Genomic DNA, 19,695 nt, shown 5'->3' with positions numbered 1-19,695 from the left:
AGGATGTTATAATAGAGATAATGAACTATGTTAAGGATAATTAAAATATATTAAGGATAATAAAAATTGGTTTCTCACTTTTGGAGAAGGCAATAGTGAAAGGAAGAAATCTAGAATGAACCTTGTAGCTATTGGATTGTAATTGGATATGTTTGTATGAACTTAATTTTCAATGTATTTAGGTAGATATAGAAAAATATTAAAGGTAAGTGTGGGGGAAAAAATGGACAAAAGATTTGAACAACCTTTAGTTACAGAGGATATAGAGATGGCAAATAAGCCCAAGAAAAGATCTTCAACATCATTAGTTATTAGTGAAATGCAAATTGAAACCCTGGTAAGATACTATTAGAATGGCTAAAATAAAAAATACTGACAAGTATACAGAGTAAATACAGACCATATATTTTTATGAAGATGGAAGAACAAACAATAACCAAGATATCACTGAAGAAAAATGTGAAGAAAAAGCAATCAAAGTTACTTTACCTGCTAATTTCAAGCCTGCATATAAATTTGTAGGAACTAAGACCATGTCTTCTTGGCCTAGAGGTAGAAAAATATGCAGTAGAATAGAATGCAGCCTCCAGAAACAGAGGCATGCATACATTGAACTCTGTTTTATGAAAACATTTATAGATCATTGGGCAAAAGTTAGTGGTATTTGGGCATATATCTGTCCAGATAAGAATAGACAGACATGTGTCCCTGCCTCACAACATGCACGAAAATTAATTCCTTATGGGTTAAAGGCTTAATTCAAAAGACAACACCTTAACCTTTTAAGAGAAAATATAGGAAAATACAGTTTATTATCTTTTGGAAGGATAAATATACATGGTAAAATTTTAAAATAAACCAAAGGAAAAAATAATAAGAAATTCCAGGAGAATTAAATATAGGTGTACCAGAGACGTGTGATTGGGTAGGGATACTCCAAGGGTTTAAAAATACCAGTTATGTTCTTTTCTTATCTTTCTACTAGATACATAGTTTTATATTATGTTATGTTTGAGCTAACTATACTGCCATATTCCCTCTTTTTAGTTGTGATTTATTTCAAAATAAAAATTTAATATATATTTCATACTTGTCTGGAAATTATGACTTTTGGTAAAGCAGCCCTCTCCTATACCAAATTCAAAAAGATAATTTGATTTTCTTATTCCTGTCAGACAGGTTCACCACTGGTGTATACTTAAAGGAATATATTGTAAAAGTTATGGTGAATGTGTTATATGGTACTTTAATTTTTTTTATTTTTTCTTCCTTTCCCTTCCTCCTTCCCTCCCTTCCTTCTTTCTTTCTTCCTTTCTTCCTTCCTTTTTCAGTCACCCAGTGAAGTTTATTCTTGGAAGAGGCCATCATCTTTGCATAAACCCAGTGTCACTGATACAGCATTTTATGGAGGAAAGAAGAAGAAGGGGGCTCCAAGACAGAGAAATTGTGTGACTCTTTTAGATACTAATCAGGTAGTCAGGATTTTGCCCCCAGGAGAAGTCCCTCTAAAAGATATCTACCCAAAAGGTAAGAAGTTATCACTTCCTGATTTGGTAGGGGATATTTAGTTTATGATTATTATTTCATATTAGCTAAAAAGAGCTATGTGGGTTTTGTGTATGTGTGTGTGTTTGTGTGTGTTTGTTTTTGTTTGTAGGTGGTGCTGGGAGGAAGGTGCTGGTTGTGGTTTTTGATACTAAGAATTGAGCCCTGTGGTGCTCTATCATTGAGCTATAACCCCAACCCTTTTTATTTTTTATTTTGAGACAATGTGTCACTAAGTTTCTAAGGCTGACCTGAAACTTATGCTCCTTCTGCCTCAGCCTTTTCAGTAGCTGGTGTAAAATTACAGGTGTGCACCAGTGGGCTTTGTGTATTTTGAAACCCGCTCACTAATCTTTACACAGTGTATGGTTGTATGCACTGCTGTTAGAGCTCATCAACATTCACATTACAATCTGAAAAGTGACTTTACCTAGAAGGTAAAGGCTCTTGTTTTTCAAGAGCCTTTTAAAATGATTAGGATTTAGGCATAGAGAGTCCTGAGACCAAAGGCCCACAGCTTAGCATGAGACCAGTTCACTTATCAGTGCTCTCCATGTCAACTTGTGTTTTTTACTGCACAGTATATCCAAGTGCAGTGCTGATCACTTCTTCTATAAATTCACTTGATCTCTAGAACCCTATCCTGTTGTCATCTTGCTCTTTGATTTATGTGTGAGGAAATTCTGACACAGTGAAATAAAATTACTGGCCCAGGATTATCCACCAGTAGCCAGCAGAACTCAGATTTATACCAAGCTCTTCCAATACCAGATTTAGAGTTATTTTTATAGAACCACACTGGCATTCATCAGAATAGGTAATTATAAAAAATTTAAGCATTAAATCATTGAGTATTATTATTTGCACTGTGGTAGTAGAAGTGTGTTTATGCTGTGTTTATGTTCATTCTATTGGTGTGGACTTCACAAGTGTAATGCTAAAATGTATGATAATAATAATCTATTACTAGATTTGAAAAGTCTTGGTCAAATGATAATATTTAGTTCCTTCCCATCTGAAATTCAAGGAAAATAAATCCCTAGTTCCCTAAATAGTCTTCCTGTGATAGAAGAAGCAGATGATTAAATTGACAATTACAGCACTATGTCATCAATGCTATGATAAGAATATTCACAAGGCAATATACAAACACAAAAAAGAGAAGCTTTTAGCTGAGACTGCTGATTAGGAGGTGACCCTTGAAGGATGAGGGGGAATTTATTGAATGGGAATTGTTCAACAAAAAGGGAGGCCTGCATGAAAGGTATAGGATCTTGACAAAGCACTCCAGGAATGACACCATGATATATACCAGAACTTAGTACACATTTATCTACCCAGAAACCTGGGACTCCACTTGATGCTTTTTCTCCCTCATTCTCTACATCAAATCCATCATCAATCACAATGTCCTTTTGATACTTCCTACCTGATATTATCAAGTTCTGTTACCAACATCCAATGCACCACCACTGGAGTAATGCCAGGGCCTCTTCTACTCTTTTCCTTTCCTACTTATTCTCTACATATCAGATGACTGACTTTCTAATGTATACATTTGTTCTTAGTAAGGTCCAATTTATATATAGTCAAATTTTACCCTTTCTACTGTGTAGTTTTGTGAGTTTTGCAAACACAAATAATTGTATGACTCATCATCCAACTGATAAAGAAGAGAAGTGTCCTCACCCCAAAAACCTTCCCATGTCACTTACAGCCAACTGGTCTACCTACCCCCAACCCATCACTGATCTGACTTCTGTCCTTATAGATTTTCTTTTACTAGAATATCATTAATGATATCATACATTATATTGTCTTTTGAGTCTTGCTGCTTTCACTTAATAAAATGTATTTGAGAATCATTTGTTTTGTGCATGCCAGTAGTTTGTTCCTTTTAATTGCCAAGTGGTAGTTTATTATATAGATATACCACAGTTTGCCTATCTGTTCACAAATTTGTATGTATGTATGTGTATATAATTTTTTACAGTAATTAATAAGACAACTATGAACATTTGAGCCTAGATTTTTAAGTGATTTTTAGGTTTTTGCTTTACTTGTGTAAGTCCTAGGAATGACACTTCTACATTCTATGATAAAATTGCCAAAACTGTTTTCCCAAAAGGCAGTTCATTCCTATCAGCAATGAATGAGAGTTATAGTTGCTCTGCATCTTCGCCAATACTTGGCATTATCAGATTTTTCACTGTTTTAACAGGTTATAGTAATTTAATTTGCATTTTCTATAGCACCTAATGATATTGAACATTTGTTCACATGTATCTTCTTTAGTGAAATGTCTCTTTGCTTCTTTTGCCCATTTCTAATTGGGGTATTCATTTTCTTATTAATAGCTTTTGAGTGCTCTTTATACATTCTAAATACAAATCCAGTGTCAGATTATTTGTATTTTTCATACATTTTTCCCCTATTTGAATAAAAGGCAAATCTCCTATGTTTTCCTCTAGAAGCTTTAGATTTATGATCCATTTTGAATTAATTTTTTATAAAACAGTGCAAGAGGCAAACATAGAAGCCCAAGAACTAGGCCTAGTTGGAAAGAGGATTCTGAAGAGCATGAGTAGAGCTTGATCAAGGAAAGAATCTTTGTCATTACCATACTGAGAGCTCTACCTTTATTTCCACTGCTTTACACACTACAGTTTATTCCTCTATTGTTTGTCAATGCACATTTAGGTTTATTCCCCCAATTTTTTGGTCATTATAAAGAGTTGTGCTGTGAATATTCTAGCAACTAACTCTCTCCTTATACGAATGTTGAGAGTCTGTAGTGGGTCTATCTAGGAGTGGAATTACAAAATTGTTATTCCCGCAGCATAAAGAAAGTCACTGGAAAATATCATAGTGAGAAACTCTAAAAGCTTTTTTATTATGGCACACATCACTCTTTTAATCCATGAATAAATAGAAGAGTATTAAACCTAGTAGTTAACAGATGTACATCAAATTACATTTCTAAAAGGAGTGAATTTTTAAGTATAATTTCACCTTCCCTTTGAAAATCTTCTTGGTTGTTTCACCTGACAGTTTTTATACCTCCTTCTAACTTTGGCACTGTGCATATATCCTGTCCTCACTGTTCATGGGAATTATGTGATAAACATTGCAGCAATGACTTCCCTTTAATGGTTAGTGGACTAATCCCTAAATACAGTTTATACCCATCTTTAAAATCCACCTGGATTATAAGTGTAATGGAAATATATTGAGCCTTCATCCTCTCTACAGTGTGGAAACATTTTAAATGGACAAGGACTTGGCTCAGTTTGGAGGGAAACCTGGCCACATTTTTCATTTCCTTAATTCAATCTTATATTCTGTTCAAAGATAGCCATAAGACTATTTTTGTAAATATTCTTGTTTTCTGAGCTGATTTATTTTCAGATCAGTAAACATTAAAATTTTGATTATTTTACCACCACTGCCACCATGCTTAATATTTCCCTGAAGTGCTCTGTAGCCACAAATTCCCTTTCTTATACCTGGAAGTATATTTTTAGTACCAGGAGTAAAATTTTTTGCTTTCTTCTTGAAACAGCAGATACAGCCATTATTGCATTTTCTCACCTTGTGTGTTGTGGAATTAATCTACCCAGGGAAAGTAAAGAAAGATGTAGAAAAAATATTTTTAAATAAGTTGGCTTACGATGCTTTCACAAGCAACCTGAAAGTGCTGATGGCAGCAGCTCAACTTAATTCTACTTACTATATTTAAAAAAAAAATGCCTTTTAAATGCTATACCCAAATGTTTAAGTTGGTTCGCTAAGCAGCTCTAGTCATCTCAACAGTTTCAATAACTGGTTATTTTTGGCAAAGAACCCTGGTCTATAAATAATTCAACCTACTTTAGCTAGGTTCTAGCAGCAGGAATTGTCAAAATCGACATATGGTGTAAAGCTTTATCCAAGATTGACCTTATATCTAGGCAGTACAATGCAGACGGTGCATGACTTATGCTAAGCATGTTCATTTTATACAAACGGCTGTCTGGGTACAGCCACTGCAGCTGGGTAGTCAAATTGCATAGTAACACTCTTTTCTTAGCCTTCCTTCCCCTGTACATTGCCTTCTTCCTCCTGAACATTTTGCCCTCTGGGCCCTCCTCTTGCCTATCTCTTCAGTTCATACCTGACCTCGGAGTTATAATTCCCACTCTGGAATCTTTTCAAAGTCCCCCAGGGCCCACCTCTTTATGCTGTGAGCTCTTTAAAGGTGGCATCTCCTTCTTCTCTATCTTCTCTATATCCTCAGATACAAAGTAAGCTCAAGCACATCTGTTGAATAAATAAGAGATATGTTGAGTTGTTCAGATAACCTGAGGAAAAAATCCTTCAACTACAATCATGAAATAAAATGCCAGATTTCTCTCTCTCTCTCTCTCTCTCTCTCTCTCTCTCTCTCTCTCTCTCTCTCTCTTTCCTGTATTCCATGAATTTAGTGTGGACATCTCATTTTTATGTGAAGTTGTAATAAAATATAGGTAGGTAGACAGAATGATAGATGATCGATAGGTAGACAGACAAAGATGGACAAAAATCTTAAAAGTTTTGCGGTAGGGTGAATTTTATCTTGTTTTTAAGATATCTTAGTGTCCAGGGTTTTGTAAAAGGGGTTATTTTACAAATAGCCATTGTCCCAGAGCCAGCTCAGGTAGGAGTTGTGTATAGTGACTGGCAGTGCAAGATGGATTTCAAACCATCACTGTACAGCTAAATCACCTCAAGTCAGTCCTATAGTGACATTAGCTCTATAGAACTCAGCTTCTTCCTCACTCAAATAGGAATCATAAGTCTTGCCTATAAAGACAAAGTAGAATTAGTGACACACACTGATGACAGGTAATGCTTTGAGGGAGGCAGAGGTATTTGGAGCTGTGGAATAGAAGTCAGAAAGCCATGGAATTTTCTGGGAGAGCAATCCCAAAATTTCAGTTACAGACCTGGCCGCCATATCTTTGTCTTTTCCTACCCCCAACTTTGTATACTCTTCATGATCCTAAGTCCTTACTCCCCTGCCCCATCCTCATCTCACCTTCTGTTTTGCAGAACCCTGATAATGACAGATACTATATGCTGAGCTACTACTAATTAGATACTTTGCATTTATTCTTTTCATCTCATCCTCAAAATAATGCTTATGATGCTCAGATGCTATTATTATCTCTATTTTACAAATGAGAAAGCAGACCTCAGAGATGTAAATATTTTTACCAACAGCTAAGAAGTATCACAGCCAGAACTACTCACCAGATCAGTCTGATTGCAAAGCAGATACTAAATTCTACCACTTTATACTGTCTCCTGTTAGGAATTGCTGTGACTTCCTAAGAAGGGAAACAGAATTCAAATGATAAAATATTTTTAAATAACTATGCTAAAAAATTGACCCATATTGGAATGCTATCAAAGATCATGAAGAAAAGGACAAATTATTTTTCTGACAGTAAATCAAATATACTTCTGCTTGACAATCTTTATGTTTCTCCATAATTTTAAGTCTAGCTTTGAGAGCTGGACTTGTCCAGTACCTTTTCAAGTAGGTCCCACAGTTCTTTTGTAGGATAGTGGTAACTTCATTCTGCTTTTAGCAGCAATCAAGCATTCTTGGGGTCATGCTTTGGTATCAAGCCGTCATTAATACTTGTTTCATGTCATGATTTGTTTGCAGGTGCTACACCCCCACAGACAGCTGGTTATATAGAAGTCACTGATCTGCACTCAAAAAAACTCCGATATATCCCTATTCCCAGGTAACCCATTGCATCTTTGTTCTTAGCTTGATATGTCATAAAAATGGGTGAACTATTTTTTGCTTCCTTAAATGAAAACTTTCCCTCCTGCCCCCATTTAACAGTTGGTTTGTATCTTACCTTTCTTCTGCATGTTTTACTGGTATGTTTATTTTTTGTTTTGGAAAAATATTCAAATATTTGGAACATTTTACGTAGGTATAAGTCTAACAAGCTTCTAGCCTTTGTTCTCTTTTGTTTGATCTGTTCTAATGCTTAGTTTTTTCTAAACCAGAAATAGCGTTGTTAGCATTGCAAAAATGTTAATACTTATTAACTTTATGTATTAGTTTTCTGAAGGAAATGCATTCAAAATGTCAAAGGAATTTAAACAGCATTTATTTAATATTGTTTCTAAATATATTACTGTGTGCAGTTATGAAAGCCACACAGTAGCCAAAGGATTCCCAGAGATTTAGAATAAAACTGAGTACCATTCACTGCTTTTATTATTGACCAGTCATGGAAGTGAAGCCTTTAAACTAGCTAGGCTCAGGATACAGAAAGAGTAATTACTTGTCTCTGCCCTGAGGAACATTGGTATCCTCACCTGTAGCCTTTTCTGAGCATATCCTTGCCTTGTATCTCTCTTGAGCTAATAAGCTTGCACCTGTTTATTCTATGTAGCCTAGGTTGCTCATTTTTTCCTTTCTTGACTGACCCCCATCTTTACCATCAAATCCTGATTCCTCTTATCTTTCTACTCTACTTTGATCTAGATAAGATTGACTCCCCTCCTGTGCTTTCCCATATGCAACTAAGCTCTAACAGTGGGTAAAACCTTGCCTGAAATCTCAGAGGACCCTGGAGACCCACTAATATCAGAGAAAGTACAGGAACAGTGGAATCTCTCAATCACCCAAAACATCACCAGGCGTCCTTTTTTCTCCTCTTCTAACCCACAGAAGAAAATTGCTCAGTATGACAATACAAAATAACTTGGCAATAACAATTGCATTTCTTAGGACCCTTTAATCAAATTCAAAACATACACAACATAAAATCACTATTCAAATAAATAGATTTATTTGTTTCAACATATGTGATTTCTTGCAACATGTTAATGTGTTGGTTTAATGGAAAATGACTTTTAGACATTTGAAGAAATTCCTTATTCCACCCTAGTTGTATGCTTATCTAGTCCATTTAACAAAAACAAATAATGTACTTTTAAAAATCATTTTAAAGCACTGATGATTTTTTCCAATACTTCTCTTACTTTCTCCCTCAAGAGCTTTTTATTTTGGTGTTTTTTAATTTTCTGTTTGAGCTACATGTTCTACCTACAATGAGAAGAACTTCTGGAAGAGCAGTTGTGTGTACAGCCATGTAGTAGCTGGGCACCATAATTCATTCATTTAGAGTGTTGCTGTCCAGTGGAAATATAATGCAAATCATAAATGTAATTTTATATTTCTTATAGCCACAATAAAACATTAAAAAGAAACAGGTGAAATTAAATTTAATAATACTTTTTATTTAAACCATATTATCATTTTGACATGTATTCAATATAAAAACTGTAATGAGATATTTTATATTTCATTTTTCTTCTAAGTCTGTGAAATATAGCTATACTTAACAGAATATCTCAATTTAAACTTGCCACATTTCATGTGCCATGTAATTTAGAGTATGTTTCATTGTCAGTATATCCTGGCTTTCTGTTGAGATTAACTATTGCTATTTGTTTTTGTTTGCATGTATATAATACAAAGGAATGACCTATCTAGATTTCAGGGGTTTTGAAAATTGCTTAAATTTAGCATCCTGCCAGATATCAGGAATTCTCTATTTGATGGCTAATTTCAAATCATAAAGTACAATAAAAATATAATGTAACTACAAGTCCAAATGAATGTGCCACTTTTGCCCTCATGCATTAATTCTACAAATTTTTTGTATTATCTCTTTGCCTTTGTAAAATGATACTGCCCAACTCTCATATATGACTGTATATAAATCTAAGCTTCATTCCACTATAATTCTGTGTTTTCATTTAATTATGTAAAAGAAAACATGCATTTTTGTTAAAAAATAAAAAAGAATTGAAGAAGTTCTGGACCTGATGTGCAAAATGTTGTAAGTTTAGATTTCTTCAGTACTTCCTTTTTCTTATTATTAAAGAAATTGTTCCTCTAAATTTAAGGTTTTATGGTAGAGAGACAAGGAGGGACAACAAATAGATACAATACTCAATAATATCATATAACATCAGTGTTCTTGGCAGAATGTCAAACATCATAATTTCACATGAATAGATTTCATTATTCCTGGGCTGGAGATGTGGCTCAGTGGTTAAGCATCCCTGGGTTCTATCGCCAGTAACAACAACAACAACAACAACAAAACAATAACAGATACATTGGTAAAGAACAAAAATACAGCCACTTATTGGTTATTAACATTTTCTAATAGTCGTGGATACCAGATGACACTAGCAACTCACTCTCAGGAAGAAAGGAACTCCACACCAACTCATCCCTCCTACACCTGCATTGGTGGCCAGCCCATTCTATTATTCTATTTTGAGATAGGGCCTTGTTAAGTTGCATAGGGCCTCACTAAGTTGAACTTGGAATCCTCCTGCCTCAGTCTCCCCAACTGGGATTACAGGCATGCACTACTGGCAGTATCTGATCTTTTAATGTACCTACAATTAGAGTTCTGGCTTAGTGCAGGCTGCTATAACTATAATGAGTGGCTTAAGTGATAAACATTTATTTCTCACAGTCTGGAAGCTGGGAAAGTCCAAGACAAGGTGCCATCTAGTTTGGCTCCTGATAAGGGTGCTCTTACAAGTGACTGCCTTCTTAACTATATCTCAGCATGATGCATGAGTGGGGCAGAGTCGCGGAGAGAAAGCACAAGCCCTCTGGTCTCTTCTTAAAGGGACAATCCTATCTTGGCAGTTCTACCCTCACGATCTTCTCTAAATTTAATTACTACCCAAAGACCTCCTGATGCCATCAAATTGAGGGTTAGGTCTTCAACATATATTTGGAGGACACAATTAGTCCATAAAAAATCTTTATGACAAGTTTAGTGAACTGAAATCACTTTTAACTAGCTTCATTACTTAGACTGTCAATAAGCAATATATTATAATTAATTATTAACACTTTTCCTTCAAATTCCTTGTTAAATTAATTTTTGTTCTGCCTCAGGATTAAAAACTCAGTATGTTCAATGTCTCACTTTGGTCATAACACATACCTTTGTAACCTTCTTATGCTGTAAAGTAGGGAAGAGTCAGGTATAAAATAATGAATAATGTGGTGAACATACTTTTTAAACAGGAAAGAACAATACACATATAAAATATCACTCAACTCCTTTATTTTTAATGTTTCTCATCTTTTTTTTTGGTTGTTCAAAACATTACAAAGCTCATGACATATCATCTTTCATACATTTGATTCTATGAACTCCCATTTTTACCCCAAATACAAGTTGCAGAATCACATCGGTTACACATCCACATTTTTACATAATGCCATATTAATGACTGTTGTATTCTGCTACCTTTCCTAACTCCTACTATCCCCCCTCCCCTTCCCTCTCATCTTCTCTCTCTACCCCATCTGCTGTTGCTTAATTCTCTCCCTTGTTTTTTTTTCCCCTTTCCCCTCACAAACTCTTATATGTAATTTTGTGTAACAATGAGGGTCTCCTTCCATTTCCATACAGTTTCCCTTCTCTCTCCCTTTCTCTCCCCCCACTCGTTTCTGTTTAATGTTAATCTTTTCCTCATGCTCTTCTTCCCTGTTCTGTTCTTAGTTGCTCTCTTTATATCAGAGAAGACATTTGGCATTTGTTTTTTAAGGATTGGCTAGCTTTACTTAGCATAACCTGTTCTAATGCCATCCATTTCCCTGCAAAATCCATGATTTTGTCATTTTTTAGTGCTGCGTAATACTCCATTGTGTATAAATGCCACATTTTTTTATCCATTCATCTATTGAAGGGCATCTAGGTTGATTCCACAGTCTAGCTATTGTGAATTGTGCTGCTATCATCATTGATGTGGCAGTATCCCTATAGTATGCTCTTTTAAGGTCCTCAGGGAATAGACCAAGAAGGGCGATAGCTGGGTCAAATGGTGGTTCCATTCCCAGCTTTCCCAGGAATCTCCATACTGCTTTCCATATTGGCCACACCAATTTGCAGTCCCACCAGCAATGTACAAGTGTACCCTTTTCCCCACATCCTCGCCAGCACTTATTGTTGTTTGACTTCCTAATGGCTGCCAATCTTACTGGAGTGAGATGGTATCTTAGGGTGGTTTTGATTTGCATTTCTCCGACTGCTAGAGATGGTGAGCATTTTTTCATGTACTTATTGATTGATTGTATGTCCTCCTCTGAGAAGTGTCTGTTCAGGTCCTTGGCCCATTTGTTGATAGGGTTATTTGTTATCTTATTGTTTAATTTTTTGAGTTCTTTGCATATTCTGGATATTAGGGCTCTATCTGAAGTGTGAGGAGTAAAAATTTGTTCCCAGGATGTATGTTCCCTATTTACCTCTCTTATTGTTTCTCTTGCTGAGAAAAAACTTTTTAGTTTAAGTAAGTCCCATTTGTTTATTCTTATATTTAACTCTTGGGCTATGGGCATCCTATTAAGGAATTTGGAGCCCGACCCCACAATATGTAGATCGGAGCCAACTTTTTCTTCTATCAGGCGCAGAGTCTCTGATTTGATATCAAGCTCTTTGATCCATTTTGAATTAACTTTTGTGCATGGCGAGAGAAAGAGGTTCAGCTTCATTTTGTTGCATATGGATTTCCAGTTTTCCCAGCACCATTTGTTGAAGATGCTATCCTTTCTCCATTGCATGCTTTTAGCACCTTTATCAAATATAAGAAAGTTGTAATTTTGTGGATTGGTCTCTGTGTCCTCTATTCTGTACCATTGGTCCATCTGCCTGTTTTGGTACCAGTACCATGCTGTTTTTATTACTATTGCTCTGTAGTACAGTTTGAACTCTGGTATCACTATACCTCCCGATTCACACTTCCTGCTTAGAATTGCTTTTGCTATTCTGGGTCTTTTGTTTTTCCATATGAATTTCATCATAGCTTTCTATTTCTACAAGAAATGCCATTGGGATTTTGATTGGCATTGCGTTGAACCTGTAGAGAACTTTGGGTAATATCGCCATTTTGATGATGTTGGTTCTGCCTATCCATGAACAGGGTACATTTTTCCATCTTCTAAGATCTTCCTCTATCTCTCTCTTTAGGGTTCTGTAATTTTCATTGTATAAATCTTTCACCTCTTTTGTTAGGTTGATTCCCAAGTATTTTTTTTTTTTGAGGATATTATAAATGGGGTGGTTTTCCTCATTTCCGTTTCAGAAGTTTTGTTGCTGATATACAGGAATGCCTTTGATTTATGCATGTTGATTTTATATCCTCCCACTTTGCTGAATTCATTTATTAGTTCTAGTAGTTTCTTTGTAGACCCTTTTGGGTCTTCTAGGTATAGGATCATGTCTTCCGCAAATAGTGATATTTTAAGTTCTTCTTTTCCTATTTTTATGCATTTAATTTCTTTCATCTGTCTAATTGCTCTGGCTAGTATTTCAAGGACTAAATTAAATAGAAGTGGTGATTGAGGGCATCCCTGTCTTGTTCCAGATTTTAGCGGGAATGCCTTCAGTTTTTCTCCATTTAGAATGATGCTAGCCTGAGGCTTAGCATATATAGCTTTTACAATGTTGAGGTAAGTTCCTGTTATCCCTAGTTTTTCTAGAGTTTTGAACATAAAGGGATGCTGTACTTTGTCGAATGCGCTTTTTCTGCATCTCTCGAGACGATCATATGGTTCTTATATTTAAGTCTATTGATGTGGTGAATAACATTTATTGATTTCCGTATATTGAACCAACCTTGCATCCCAGGGATGAATCCTACTTGATCATGGTGCACAATTTTTTTGATATGTTTTTGTATCCAATTTGCCAGGATTTTATTGACAATTTTTGCATCTATGTTCATTAGAGATATTGGTCTGTAGTTTTCTTTCTTTGAGGTGTCTTTGTCTGGTTTTGGGATCAGGGTGATGTTGGCCTCATAGAATGAATTTGGAAGAGCTCCTTCTTTTTCTATTTCTTGAAATAGCTTGAAAAGTATTGGTATTAATTCTTCTTTGAAGGTTTTGTAAAACTCCGCTGTATACCCATCCGGTCCAGGGCTTTTCTTGGTTGGTAGTCTTTTGATGGCTTTTTCTATTTCTTCGTTTGTTATTGGTCTGTTTAAATTGTGTGTGTCTTCCTGACTCAATCTGGGCAGATCATATGACTTAAGAAATTTATCGATATCTTCACTGTCTTCTATTTTATTAGAATATAGGGTTTCAAAATACTTTCTAATTGTCTTCTGTATTTCTGTAGTGTCTGTTGTGATATTGCCTTTTTCATCCCGTATGTTAGTAATTTTTGTTCTCTCTCTTCTTCTCTTTGTTAGCATGGCTTAGGGTCTGTCGATCTTATTTATTTTTTCAAAGAACCAACTTTTAGTTTTATCAATTTTTTCAATGGTTTTTTTTGTTTCAATTTCGTTAATTTCTGCTCTGATTTTAATTATTTCTTGTCTTCTGCTATATTTGCTGTTGTTTTGCTCTTCCTTTTCTAGGGTTTTGAGATGTAGTGTGAGTTCATTTGTTTGTTGGTTTTTTCTTTTTTTGTGGAATGAACTCTAGGAAATGAATTTCCCTCTTAAAACTGCTTTCATTGTGTCCCATAGATTGTGGTATGTTGTGTCTGAATTGTCGTTTATCTCTAAGAATTTTTTGATTTCCCCCTTTATGTCTTCTGTAACCCATTGATCATTCAGTAACATATTGTTTATTTTCCATGTGATGCAGGATTTTTCTTTCCTTTTTTTATCATTGATTTCCAGTTTCATTCCATTATGATCAGGTATGGTGCATGGTATTATCTCCACACCTTTATATTTACTAAGAGTTGCCCTATGGCATAATATATGATCTATCTTTGAGTAAGATCCATATGCTGCTGAGAAGAATGTGTATCCACTTGATGATGGTTGATATATTCTATATATGTCGGTTAAGTCTAGGTTATTGATTGTGTCATTGAGTTCTATAGTTTCTTTATTCAGCTTTTGTCTTGAAGATCTGTCTAATGACGAGAGCGGTGTGTTGAAGTCAGCCATAATTATTGTGTTGTGGTCTATTTGACTCTTGAACTTGAGGAGATTTTGTTTTATGAACTTTGCCGCACCATTGTTTGGTGCATACAAATTGATAATTGTTATGTCTTGTTGGTGGATGGTTCCTTTTAACAGGATATAGTGTCCTTCTTTATCCCTTTTGATTAACTTAGGTTTGAAGTTGATTTTATTCGATATGAGTATGGTCACTCCTGCTTGCTTCCGAGGGCCATGTGAGTGGAATGATTTTTCCCAACCTTTCACCTTCAGCCTGTGTATGTCTTTTCCTATCATATGAGTCTCCTGAAGGCAGCATATTGTTGGATTTGTGTTTTTGATCCAGGTTACTAGCTTGTGTCTCTTGATTGGTGAGTTTAGTCCATTAACATTTAAGGTTGCAATTGAAATATGATTATTTACTTCCAGTCATGTTTATTTGTTTATTTATTTTAGTTTGGCTAGTTTTTACTTTTTGGTTATTTTCCTCCCCCTTTACTGAGATACCTCCCGCTGTTAGTTTTGGGCACTATTTTTCCATTCCTCTTCTTGTAGAATTTTGCCCAAAATGCTTTGCAGTGCTAGATTTCTGGCTGCGAATTCTTTTAGCTTTTGTTTATCATGAAAATTTTAATTTCATTGTCAAATCTGAAGCTTAATTTTGCTGGATACAGTATTCTTGGTTGGAATCCATTATTTTTCAGCGTTTGAAATACATTGTTCCAGGATCTTCTCGCTTTCAAAGTCTGTGATGAAAAATCGGCTGTTAACCTAATTGGTTTACCCCTGAATGTAATCTGCCTCCTTTCTCTCGTAGCTTTTAATATTCTCTTCTTGTTCTGTATGTTGGCTATCTTCATAATTATATGTCTTGGAGTTGGTTTATTACGGTTTTGGATGTTTGGGGTCCTGTAGGTTTCCAGAATTTGGCAATCCATTCCATCTTTCATCTCTGGGAAGTTTTCTAGGATTATTTCATTTAATAAGTTGTCCATTCCTTTGGTTTGAACCTCTGTGCCTTCTTCTATCCCAATGACTCTCAAATTTGGTTTTTTGATGAGATCCCATATCTCTTGGATAGATTGCTCATGAGATTTAAGCATCTTTTCTGTGTTGACTATATCCTTTTCAAGTTGATAAACTTTGTCTTCATTATCTGATGTTCTGACTTCTACTTGATCTAGTCTATTTGTAATATTCTCGTTAGTGTTTTTAATCTGGTTTATGGTTTCTTGCATTTCTAAAATTACTGTTTGGTTTTTTTTTAAGATCTCTATCTCCTGGTAAAGCTCGTTCTTTGCAGTTTGAATTTCTTTGTTTAGTTCGTTTTCAAAATATACTTTCAATGCTTGGACTTGCTGTCTCATGTCTTCTCTAATATTCCGTTCCATCTGAGTTAGGTATGCCTTGATTTCTTTCCCTGTCCATGTTTCTGATGCTTCTAGGTCCTCCTGTAGATTTAAGTTGTCCTGCATTATCTGTAATCCTTTTTTCCCTTGTTTTTTCATGTTGTTCACATTACTTTCCAGCTCTGTTTGACTGCTTTGTAACTGCTTTCTCCTATACATTTGTTTTGGCTTTGTATATCTCTGTTGTCTCTCCTTTGTGGTGGGAGATTATGCCTAGAGATGTTGGGCTTTATTGTACTTTAGAGCTGATTCATTCAATTTATAAAGGGCTTCCGGATTTTGTATGAATATAGTGATTTGTTGTTTGTTCTTAGGACTTTAGGTTAGGTGCTATGAAGGTATAAGTGTTAGTATGTCTTGGCTACTTTAGAAGATTGCTCTACTGAAGGGGGGTACTAACCGTCGATTGGATCAGGGTGTTGGTAGTAGCTAGGTACTTGGGAGCACTATAGACGGCCTCGAAACATTCACCTATTTGCATTTAGCAGTTACTCGAAATGGAGGACGTAATGCTTGGGATGAAAGTTGGGGGGAAGGGGAAGGAAGGTGCTCTTGAAAAGAAAGAAGGAGAGGGAGATAGATAGCATAGAGGAGAATGGAAAGAACAATAAAACTTGGAAGGGGAAAGAAAGAGGGGAAAAGGGAGAGAAAAAATAAAATAAAATTAGGTCTTAGAGATCCATTTTCTTCTCTTCCTGTAGACAAAGCTGTGCCCTCTGGGCTGAGTTTTGCCCTCAATGTGTCGACAGCAATCCCTGTAAGGCGGCTCCTGGGAGTCTCTCAATCCTGTTGGTCCAGAGCCGTTTCACTTCTACGGCCCCTCCTCCCCTTCCTCCTGCCAGCCAGCCAGGTCCTGCTCATCGGAGGCGATTCTCCAAGGATCTGGTTACACTTTCAGCTCCACTGCGTGCCCTATTTCCCAAACGACTGAGCACTCTCTCTGTCATTCATCTAAGCCCCAGTACTGTGGAGCTGTGGTCTGGGAGTCAATAGTTTAATTTTCCGGACCCCTTTGGTGGGCACACCCTCAGAAGCTGGCAGCTAAGACCTTTGGTGTCACCGCTGGTGGTAATGGGAGTTGGGGGTCAAGGATCTCCTCTGCTTCCCTCAGCCCCTACAATCACGACCACTCCGCTGGCGGTAGGAGGAGTTGGGGGTCTGGGGTGTCCTCTGTTTCCCTCCGCCCCTACCGTCAGGCCCTCTCAGATGGCGGTTGGGGGAGTTGGGGGTGGGGAGTCTTCTCTACTTCCCTCCGCCTCTACAGTCACGCCCGCGTCACTGGCATTAGGGGGAGTTAGGGGTCGGGAGTCCCTTGGCCCTTACGGTCACACCCATGGAGAGATTTTTGAAGTTTCCCGGTTGTTTGTATCTTATGTGGGTGGGAGTCACACACCTGCTAAAGTAGATTCCGCTGGGAAGGAATCTCATTGGCCGAACTTTGGTGACTTCCCCTCTCTGCTATGGCGGGCCCCTGGCTCCTTTCCAGAGTGTCCAAAGGGAGGGGTGGAACTGGCTTGTCTCTGGTCTGACTCAATCTCTGGTTTTAGTTCCCAGTTCGCTATTTCATAAAGGCTTGGTTAGATTCCCTTCACATCACCTCCTGAGCTGGGCGGGCGGGGGCGGTTTGCCGGGTGGGCGGGGCTGTTAGCAGAGCTGGGAGGGTGGGGAGGGGACCCTTCTCGACATGCTGGGCCGCCGGGAGCCGCTTGCAGAGCCGGGCAGGCAGCTGCCGTGGGACTGGACCTCTGCGCAGTGTCCCCAAGAGCCGAGGGCAGGGGCGTTTGCCGGGTGGGTGGGGCCATTCGCAGAGCCGGGCGGTGGGGGGGCCGTTCACCGTGCGGGCGGGGCCGTTAGCAGAGCCGGGAGGGCGGGGGCCATCCGCAGGGCCAGGAGGGGACCCTTCTCGCAGCGCCGGGCCGCCAGGGGCCCCTTGCAGAGCCGGGCAGGCGGCGGCCGCGGGACTGGACCCTCTGCACCGCGTGGCCAAGAGCCGAGCGGGCGGGGGGGCCGTTTGCCGGGTGGGCCGGGGCGTTCGCAGCACGAGCGGGGCCGCCAGCAGAGCCCGGAGGGTGCGGGCCGTCTGCCGGGCCCTGTGGGGACCCTTTTCGCCACGCCGGGCCTCTGGGGGCCGCTTTCAGAGCCAGGCAGGTGGTGGCCGCGGGACTGGGCTTTTGTGCTGCGTGGCCAAGATTCACTTGTCTGGGACAAACTGTCACCTCTAATAAACTTACTAATTCCCGGCAGGTCTCCTTTCAGTGGAATTTTGCTAGAAGTTCCTCAATAGGTAGAATCTAGGTGTATTAATGGGTCTTTCTGATCCCGTTAATGTGGAGATACTGAAAGTGCTGCTTCCTCACCAGCCGCCATGTTGGATCCCCTCTGTTTCTCATCTTAGTTTTTTGTTTTTCCTTTTTCAGTTCAGAATCTCTCCCACCATATACTACATGGCTATCTACTATTTCGGACACAGATGCACTTCTGGCAGAGTGGGACAAAAGTGGGGTTGTTACTGTTGATATGGGAGGTCACATCAGGCTTTGGGAAACTGGACTTGAACATCTGCAGCGATCACTCATGGAATGGAGAAACATGATTGGGCAAGAAGGTGACAGACATATGCAGGTACTACTTAAATTAACTTACCTCCTTTTTTTGTTTGTTTGTTTTTTCTTCATTGTAGAATGACACAATACCTTTATTTTATTTATTTATTTTTATGCGGTACTGAGGATCAAACCCAGTGCCTCACACTTGCTAGGCAAACTCTCTACCACTGAGCCACAACCGTAGCCCCTAACTTACCTCTTAAAGGTGGGCATTCAGGTATAAATTTCATTCTAGATGCCATAATCAGGAAAATTTTTGGCTCAACAACTCAAATATACTTGCTAAAATAACTAAAATAAATTTGAACTTATAACTTTGATGATCTGACAGCATATTCTTATAAGCCTAAATTTCTAGAAGATTAGCAAAATATTCACCCAATAGTTTTTAACAACTTCCTTTTTTCCAGATAAGGCAAATTTAGCAGTGACCAGTAGAAATTACACTACTATGGGAAAGAAATATGGGAACAGGCCACCAGAGCAAAAGGAAACCCAGTGACTCTAGAAATGACTCAGTCAGCACCTGGTCTAGTTGTTGTCTGGAATGAATTATAACAATGAGGAAGGCAGTATACTCATACATACTAAAGCATATAATAAAAAATTTTTTTGAAATTCATTTAATCTTCAGATCAAAACTTCTTTGTTTATATTTCATTCTTATCTAACAAAAAGGAAGGTAGGAAGGGGCACGTTGGTGAATAGCTGTAATCCTAGCTAGTCAGAAAGCTGAATAGGAGAATTACAAGTTGGAGGCCAGCCTCAGTGAGACCTGTCTAAAAATTAAAAATGAAAATTAAGAGGACGATGTTGCTCAATGGTAAATAACTCCTGAATCCAATCCCCAGTACAAAAAAAAAAAAAAAAAAGGAAGCTTGGTTTCTACCTAACAAGATAAGACATTTCAACCCATTTCAACCAAGTATTCCATGAATAATTAGTTAATAATTACTATTTTATGTGATTACTTTGTGATTTTTCCTTAAAAGAGAAATAAATATATTTGTAAATGAATAATACATATTTTTCTTAGATTCCTTTTTTAAAAAATTTCTTTATTTTTAGTTGTAGTTGGATACAATACCTTTATTTCACTTATTTATTTTTATGTGGTGCTGAGGATCGAACCCAGGGTCTCGCACGTG

At 37.5% G+C, this 19,695-nt stretch overlaps 1 protein-coding gene across 1 annotated transcript in view; it reads left to right on the top strand.

Annotated features, from left to right (window-relative positions):
- The window catches only part of Vwa8 (von Willebrand factor A domain containing 8), a 392,265-nt gene that overhangs the window by 264,886 nt on the left and 107,684 nt on the right, over positions 1-19,695 (top strand). Inside the window, exons 35-37 of the mRNA XM_076872295.1 lie at positions 1,332-1,527; positions 7,238-7,319; positions 18,359-18,563. Coding sequence (XP_076728410.1) covers positions 1,332-1,527; positions 7,238-7,319; positions 18,359-18,563 — 483 coding nt within the window. The remainder of the gene's footprint in view (positions 1-1,331; positions 1,528-7,237; positions 7,320-18,358; positions 18,564-19,695) is intronic.

This window comes from Callospermophilus lateralis, chromosome 12 (assembly GCF_048772815.1).
Source record: "Callospermophilus lateralis isolate mCalLat2 chromosome 12, mCalLat2.hap1, whole genome shotgun sequence".
NCBI lineage: Eukaryota > Metazoa > Chordata > Mammalia > Rodentia > Sciuridae > Callospermophilus > Callospermophilus lateralis.
The sequence above is the reverse complement of the archived record's forward strand: the minus strand, read 5'-3'. Positions and strand labels throughout refer to the sequence as shown.